General features: G+C 41.2%; 1 protein-coding gene across 3 annotated transcripts in view; it reads left to right on the top strand.

The window, feature by feature from the left end:
• Window positions 1-3,754: 3,754 nt before the first annotated feature.
• Window positions 3,755-8,825, top strand: part of CD84 (CD84 molecule) — a 30,148-nt gene continuing 25,077 nt past the window's right edge. Inside the window, exon 1 of one of the 3 annotated variants that reach the window (XM_045784514.2) lies at window positions 3,755-3,904. In XM_045784514.2, the coding sequence (XP_045640470.2) occupies window positions 3,859-3,904 (46 nt within the window). In that variant the 5' untranslated portion in view covers window positions 3,755-3,858. The remainder of the gene's footprint in view (window positions 3,905-8,825) is intronic. The other 2 variants (XM_045784515.2, XM_045784517.2) reach the window with 2 other exon arrangements.

The raw sequence follows: 8,825 nt of genomic DNA, 5'->3' as shown, positions 1-8,825 counted from the left end.
TAATTTGCGAATATTTTCTCCATTCAGTAGGTTGCTCTTGCGTTTTGCTGATGGTTTCCTTTGCTGCGCAGAAGCTTTTTAGTGTAATGTAGTCCCGTTTGTTTTTGCTTTTGTTGCTTTTGATTTTGGTGCCAGATTAAAAAGTCATCACCAAGGCTTATGTCAAGAAGCTCACTGCCTATGTTTTCTTCTGGGGGTCTTGTGGTTTCAGGTCTTATAGTCAAGTCTTTCATCTATTTTGAGTTAGTCTGTCTGTGGTGTAATTCTGTTTCACTTTTTGCACGTGAATATTCCGTTTTCTCAGCACCACTTATTGAAGAGCCTGTCCTTTCCCCACTGTAGATTCTTGGCTCTCTTGTTATAAATGATGTGACCGTATATGTGGAGGTTTATTTCTGATTTTACGTATTTGACCTCTCTCTTTTTTTTATTGGTGACAGTCTTTCAATTGTTTATCTTTTCAAAGAGCAGCTCTTTGCTTCATTGACCTTCTTCTCTATTTTCTTTTCATCCTTTTTCATTTCCTTTATTTCTTCTCTAGCCTTTATTGGTTCCTTCCTTCCACTAACTTTGGGCATCACTTGTTCTCCCTTTTCTAGTTCCTTGTGGGGGAAAGTTATTTGCTTTCTTGAGGCGGGCATTTATTGCTGTGAACTTCCCTCTTAGGACTGCTTTTGCTTCATCCCACAAATTTTGGTATGTCCTAGTTCCATTTTAATTCATTGCAAGATTCCTTAAAATTTTTTATTTCTTCTTTGACCCCTTAATTATTCAGTAGCATGTTGTTTAATCTCCACATATTTGAGAATTTTCCAGTTTTCGTTGTGTAATTTCTAGTTTCATACCATTATGGTCAGAAAAGATGCTTGATATGAATTCAATTCTCTTTAATGTATGAAGACTTGTTTTGTGACCTAACATACGACCTATTCTGGAAAATGTTCCATGTATACTTGGTAAGAATGTATGTTCTGTTGTTTTGGGATGGAATGGTCTGTGTACATATCTGTTAAGTCCATTTGGTCTAATGGGTCATTTATGGCTGATGTCTCCTTATCATTTTCTGTCTGGGTGATCTATGCATTGATGTAAATGGGTATTAGAGTTCCCTGCTATTATTGCCTTGCTGTCAGTTTCTCCCTTTAGGTCTATTCATATTTGCTTTATATATTTGCGTGCTCCTATGTTGGGTTTATAAATATTTACAAATGTTACATCCTCTTGTCAGATCGACCCCTTTATCATTATGTAATTGGATGTGCATAACTTTAGATGTAAGGACACACACAGACTGAAGGGGAAGGGATGGAAAAAGCTATTCCATACAAATGGAAACCAAAAGAAAGCTGAAGTAGCAATACTTCCATCAGACAAAACAGAATTTGAAACAAAGGATAATATATATTCAAGTATAATATTATAATATTTTTTATTCTGCTTTGCTTTATTTATTTTCTTGGGAATGTAAACCCTTCCCTCTGCATGGCTATTTGAGGGAGAAGCTGATCATTAATATTTCCCTTAGGATGAAATTGAGCTGGAATAGGGCCACAGCGTTAGATTGAATTCATCTGTAATTAACCTAACCCTTCACCTCCTTCACCACCAGAGCCTTTTAGATCTTGCTAATATTTGGGGTGGGACAGGGTTGGCTGTAGTTTCAGTATTTTTTTGTCTACTTTTGTATTAAAACTCTAGGATCCAACTATTATGAAATATGTGATATCTTACAATATGTCTCTGATTTCCAGTCCCTCCTCAGTGCCACTTTCTCAGCAAAATTCTGGAGGGGATGGGAATTGTTGGGCAAAACGATTTGGGTTTGCCCTGGAGGCTTCCAAATTCCATCCTGTCTTGCCAGGGCACACTGCCATCTAAGTTTCATCTAAACTTGTCCTTCTCGAAGTCTCTGTTGATGGCAGGCTTGCTCTTCTAGTCTGAACCCCAGACCAACCTCCTGCCCCACTGGAATTCAGTCCATCAAGGGTTTGCACATACACCATTCGTTGCATGTCCCATAGAAAAGTATGACTTTTATTTTGTTTTTGTTGTTGTTATTATGGAATAGGAGGACTTTTGCATCTTTCTGCATCATGTCAAGAGAAGGAGTCTCAAAAGTTAGTTATCTTCTTGATAAAAATATACTAGTTGTTTGGTGATCTAAGGCTGAAAGACAGAGATAAAACACTGGTCCAGGTTCAACAGGAGATACATCCTTGAGTAGGATACCATCTAGAATTTCTAAAGACATAGACATGAGACCAAGCTACAGTTGTAAATGGCCAGAGTGGATTGAACATTCCTACAGAGAAAGAAAAAAGAAGAAAGAGGATACAAAGTGGGGTTTTCAGCAGCTCTTGGCAACTTCATAGTCTTTCTTCTTCCTTCTCTGTGCAATGAATAGATGATAGTGTGTGGTTTTGCTCCTGTAGCAATTACATATTTCAGGAAGACATCTTGCTAAAAGTATGAAAGTAATATGGTTCAATCTTGTGAAATGAAGAAATTAATTTGGGAAATTTTATTTTTATTTTCAACGTTTCTTTGGTCCCAAACTGTTGCCTAGTTCACCACCTACCACCTTTATGTAGATAAAGGTATTCAACTACTGAATTTTGAGCAAGTATGTAAGGAGAATGATGAGGGCGATAGTTCAATGAATGATTTTGGAGGCCCACGAGTTGGCCAAGGACACTGCTCAGTGGGAAAACCTTTATACAATCTTACTGCCCTTGGGTCTCAGGGGCCATGTCCTCAGCTTCCCCCAGAGTTCCCCAAAATAGTTGGGTTCAAATTTAAACTGCTTGGGGCATGGGCCCAAATATTTATTCCCATCACCTCTCCCTGACACCCCACATACATACAAGGCCCCTGTTATTCTTCTAACAGGGAGTGGAGGCCTCCACTAGAGAATGGTCCTGTGTTACATGTAGTTCAATCATAATACAATTATATTCATTACGTTATATAGTCTACACATATACATAATATATAATTTATATAACCAATATAATTACCTAATACAATTATATACAGTAGAATTATATGTAATATAATTATATAACTGTAATTCTATACTTTTTTTTTCTTAATTTGACAGTGAGAGAGACAGCCAGCAAGAGAGGGAACACAAGCAGGGGGAGTGGGAGAGGAAGAAGCAGGCTCCCAGCAGAAGAGCCCGATGTGGGGCTCGATCCCAGAACTCCAGGATCACGCCCTGAGCTGAAGGCAGACTCTTAACGACTGAGCCACCCATATAACTGTAATTCTACAATGTGAGTTGCTACCATTTATTAGGTCCCTATTGTGTCAACACATTCTTCCTATTCCCTAATCCTCCTACCACCTTTCACCTAAGAATGCTAATTTGCTCTTCAAGTCGCCCTCAGCTGGGCTGTCGGTTCCTTCAGAAAGCCTTCCCCACACTCTTCTTGCCTGGGTTAGAGACCCCTGCCGCTCTCCCAGTTCCTTGTATTTCCTCTGTTGCAACACCTCGCAGACTATATGGGAATTGCCTATTTAATTGTTGATCTCCCCAATAAGAACATGAGCTCCATGAAAGGAGAGGGATCCTTTGCTTTGTTGTTCTGTATATGCCAGTTCTCAGAAGAGTGCCTGGCACGCAGGAAGCATTCAATAAATATTTGCTGAATAAATAATTAATTAATGCTAGGCATTTTGTATTATATAATAGGAAAAAATTATCATGATGAAGCCCAGACCCATGTTTCTCCAATCGGCTCGCTCATACTTCCTTTCTCAGTGGTGGTTATAAGCTGAGCAGGGAAACTTACTTGCAGCTGGCTTTTCGTTGGAGGAACGGCTTCTTGTTCACACAAGAGTACAGCCTAGAAGAACATGGCTCAGCGCTGCCTGTGCATCTTGCTCCTTTGCCTGCAAACCTGTGAGTTCTGACCCTTGTTGATGCCCTCCTCGTTTTCTATTAAGTTTTAGAAATCGCCTGTAAGGAAGACATTGAAATGCCTTCTCCATCTATTTTAACAGGTGCACTCTGGGTCTCAAAAAGTATCCAGCTGTCTGGGGAGAGACTTAGGATCAAACCTGTTTTTCAGCTTTAGAGTTTATGTTTCTGAATTTGATCTGTGCCCAGCCTGCAAACCCTTCTGCTCAGGAAAGTCAGCCCTTGGTGGGCCCACCCAGAAAGCCCAGCAAAAGAATGTATCGTCTAACACCTTGCATAACTTAAACAGCATTTCTTTTTGGCTTTAGATTCTGATGTATAGTTTTTGACAGAGATATGCCCTTCCAAATTGTATCTCATTGCTCTGTCAGGTTGGACTAACGCGTACCTATAATTACCATGGTAAGATCTTCGTCTCTATAAGCTCCCTTTATTTTCAAAGCACATTCAGAGTTATTACTCTGCCTCTATCCTTCAGAAACTTTCCAAAGTAAATGAGGAAGAGATTGTTAACTCCATTTGACAAATAAGTTAGGTCTCAAAAAAGAAATGGAGAACTTGAAACTTGGTTTTTCTTACTTACAGCTCAACAGAAAACTGTAAGGACACAGGGCTAGTTGTTGCTGTTGTTGCTGTTAGTAGAAAGAAAACTAGGCAACACCAACATGGCTCTGGCAGTGTTTTGTCTTTGCAGTCTCTCCTTAAATCCAAACAATTACCTTCTGTATTTAAAAATTGGCTGTTTGGCATTTTTTAAAAGATTTTATTTATTTATTTGTTGTTGTTTTTAAAGATTTTATTTATTCATTTGACAGAGAGAGAGCACAAGCAGGGGGAGTGGCAGGCAGAGGGAGAGGGAGAAGCAGGCTCCCCACTGAACAGGGAGCCCACTGCAGGGCTAGATCCCAGGGCCAAGATCATGACCAGAGCCAAAAGCAGACGCTTACCTAACGGAGCCACCCAGGCACCCCTATGCTTGGCATTTCTAAACCTACTTATAGTCTTTCCTACCCCCTCTGAAAAACTCACTAGCAAATTCCTGGTATGTATTAGAACGTAGAAAATCTAAGGGGGTTGGGATTTCCTAAAAAAGTAGAATCAATACACCTTGGGCTCTGGTTCCCTTGACCATTTAAAGCTGTGGCTCTTTTTACTTGAACTTCATGGAGGTTGCAACGACCAGGCGGGGCAACATTTTCGATCCTGTGCTAACTACCCTGACATGGTGGACAAAAAACGCAAGTAGATGAGGAAGAGAGCTGGATAGAAGCTAAGTGAAAGTCCAAGGATGCCCCCAATCTTCCAGAGAAGGGCTAGAGGGTGACATCTGATGCCACTTAATTTGCAAAGCATTCTGCAATTTTTATGCCTATATTCTTATGTGATCGACACTAAAGCCATTGACATAAGCAAAAATAGATATTATTAATCCCATCACACACAGAAAAAGTATAAACTAAGACTCAAGTTAAACAATTCACCTGAAGTTTCACAACCTGATATTTGTAAGGCTGGAAAGGGATATTGATTCCTCTAATCCCAAGGCTAGAGCTCTTTCTGCCCTACTCTTCCTGGCCTCCTCTGATTAGGTTTTCAATTTCTTGATGCTCTTTCAAGTGCTAGCACGTGCAGATTTAATGTGATCCCTATTAAAATACCAACAGCATTTCTCACAGAACTAGAACAAACAATCCTAAAATTTATATGGAACCACTAAAGACCCAAATAAACAAAGTAATCTTGAAAAAGAAAAAATAAAACCGGAGACATCACAACCCCAGACTTCAAGATATATTATAAAGCTATAATAATCAAAACAGTATGGCACTGGCACAAAAATAGACACATAGATCAATGGAACAGATTAGAGAGCCCAGGGACACCTGGGTGGCTCAGTCGTTAAGCGTCTGCCTTCAGCTCTGGGAGTGATCCCGGGGTTCTAGGATCGAGCCCCGCATCGGGCTCCCTGCTCCGCTGGGACCCTGCTTCTTTTTCTCCCACTCCTCCTGCTTGTGTTCCCTCTCTCACTGTCTGTCTCTCTCTCTCTGTCAAATAAATAAATAAAATCTTAAAAAAGAAAAAGATTAGAGAGCCCAGAAATAAACCCATGATTATATGGTCAATTAATCTTCAACCAAGGAGGCAAGCATATGCAATACGAAAAAGGCTCTTCAACAGATGGTGTTGGGAAAACTGGATGTCTACATGAAAAACAATGAAACTGGACCATTTTCTTACACCATATACAAAAATTGACTCAAAATGGATTAAAGACCTAAAAGTGAGACATGAAACCATAAAAACCCTAGATGAGAGCATAGGCAATAATTTCTCTATAACAATGGCCCTAGCAACTTTTTTTCTAGATATATCTCCTGAGGCATAGGCAACAAAAACAAAAATAAACTATTGGGACTACATCAAAATAAAAGGCTTCTGCACAGTGAAGGAAACAATCAATAAAACTCCATGACAACCTACTAAATGGGAAAAGATATTTGCAAATGACCTATCCAACAGAATTGCTCTGAAATCACTGAAATAAGAGAAGTCCGAGTACACAAACTCGTGAGTCTACTATGTTGGAAAAGTTTTCTCAAAGAACCAAGACTCACAGTCATATGCTCCAAATTCCTCTTTCTCATCCTAACTTGTGACTATGCTTCTGACTGCCTCCGTAAACGTCTAGTCACCCAGTCTCTATGGTGGAAGACAGAAGAATCCACCACTTTTGCTCCATGCCCATTGTCTTCTATATGTTCTTTCTCATACTCTTTTAATTCTTCCTTTTCTCTCCACTTTTCTTGCTTCAGTTTCTTCAACCCTTCAGCTGGCTCCCATTTCCTATCCCCCAGCAATAATAGTAATAACTAACCATTTATGGAGCAATCATGACATGTTTGGCATTACTCTAAGTAGTCATATTTATTATTTACCTTAATCCTCACAATATCGTACAAGATGAGCACTTTCAATACCCCCAGGTTCACAGAGGAAACACGGAAAACTAGAGGTCGTTGAGCCAAAAAGTGGAGGAAATAGGATTTGAATTCCAATGTCTTTAGACTTAACCACTGAACAAAGCTGCCTTTGGCCATGATGCCTTTGATGGAATAAAAATAATGCCCTTACTATTGATCACGATCACATTTTGGGATTTGTCAGTGGAGAGTGGTGATTTATTCCCATAAAGACAGGATCTTTCAGGCAGAGAATGGGGCTGGTGGGCAGGTCTTTGCCAACACTAGAAGTTTAAGCACGCCCCTGAGGCAAGACATCCGAGGAAATGAACATATCCAGACACGGTTCAAGTACCAGTCATACCAATATGGTGTGGTTGACTTGAATTAACTTCTTCAAAATAAACAAAGGTCCAATATCAACAAGGTCTTGATGTCCTGTTGCATGTTGAGAACAGTAGAAGCATTCCAGAAGTCGAGTCTTAGAAGTCCAAGAGGTGAGTGGGCCCACCTGGATATCTGTCCATGGATAAGTAGGTCCTGAGCATTGTCCTAGGGGTTAGACACAGGATTTCATGGCTGGAAGAGTCCTGGTGAGATCCAATTTGCCACTATTCCAAAGTCCTTGTAGAGAGGGGCCTTTGAGACAAAGAAAAAGCCTCTGTTCTAGAAAGACGTTTAAGCAGATTATTACCCCAGACATTCAGAAAGATCTCAAGAGCAGAAGCCCAGTTATAGAAATGGAAAAATATATTATGTATGGGGGAAACTGGATATCAAGACATCAGCTCAAAAATCCAGTTTCCAGGGGCGCCTGGGTGGCGCAGTCGTTGAGCGTCTGCCTTCGGCTCAGGGCGTGATCCCGGCATTTCGGGATCGAGTCCCACATCGGGCTCCTCCGCTGGGAGCCTGCTTCTTCCTCTCCCACTCCCTCTGCTGTGTTCCCTCTCTCGCTGGCTGTCTCTCTGTCACATTAAAAAAAAAAAAAAAATCCAGTTTCCAAACAGAGGCTGGGAAGGAGCATCCGTGTGCTTACACAAGACTCATAGGAGGCAGTAGAGACCCACCTTGGCAGCTGGTGCGCTGAAGCAGGCCTGGAGATCAGCATGGTGACTGACCAAGCAGCCGGCGTGCCTTCGCAAGAGCTCCAAGTTTCAGTGGTAGGCCACATAGGCTATTCAAGTGTTTCCTGAATCAAATCTTCCTTGAACCTTAGAGAGGAATGAACCTACAAGTTTGGGGTTTCTAGGCTCACCTGTGTGGAAGTTGGAAAAGAAAGAGGTATGAACAATCGGTTGGGAGACTGATGTTGGTGGCGCTATGTACCCATATTTTCTTTGTTATACTCAATTTTCGATTATACGCCAATAGAGGGAAGTAGTGATAAAATAGTGGTTGGCCAGGATCCCATCTAGGTTTTGAGAATTTGTGTGTGCGTTTGTTTTTGTTTTGAAGAAACGGATTCGAGTCAACCCAGATCTCAAAAAGGTGATAGAAAGTTGGGGTGCCTGGGTGGCTGAGTCGGTTAAATAGCCAACTGTTGATTTCGGCTCAGCTCATGATCTCAGGGTCCTGGGATCGAGCCCGGCATTGTGCTCTGTGCTCAACGGGGAATCTGCTTCAGGATTCTCTCTCTCCCTCTGCCCCTCCCCTCCAAATAAATAAATAAATCTTTAGAAAAAAAAAAGAAAGTAAGAAAATCTAGTAGACAAGAGTATACTATTGTGCGGGGGCGGTTCCTCTTCTTAAAACCTCATGATCAAGGACTTTCCACCCTTATGGAGAATGACACCAGTCTGGTGGCTCTACCCTTTGCTTCCTTTTTGCCCTTTACTCCCCTTCACTCAGTGTAACACACTGTACCCCGTTCTCTCCCGATGGGTGCGGTCTGCAGCCCTCTCCTGCTGCCCTTCTGTGACTGCCGCATTCAGGGAGGTTCTCCC

The sequence above is a fragment of the Ursus americanus genome, chromosome 2 (assembly GCF_024610735.1).
Source record: "Ursus americanus isolate L20-20 chromosome 2, mUrsAme1.1.p, whole genome shotgun sequence".
Lineage (NCBI taxonomy): Eukaryota > Metazoa > Chordata > Mammalia > Carnivora > Ursidae > Ursus > Ursus americanus.
The sequence above is the reverse complement of the archived record's forward strand: the minus strand, read 5'-3'. Positions and strand labels throughout refer to the sequence as shown.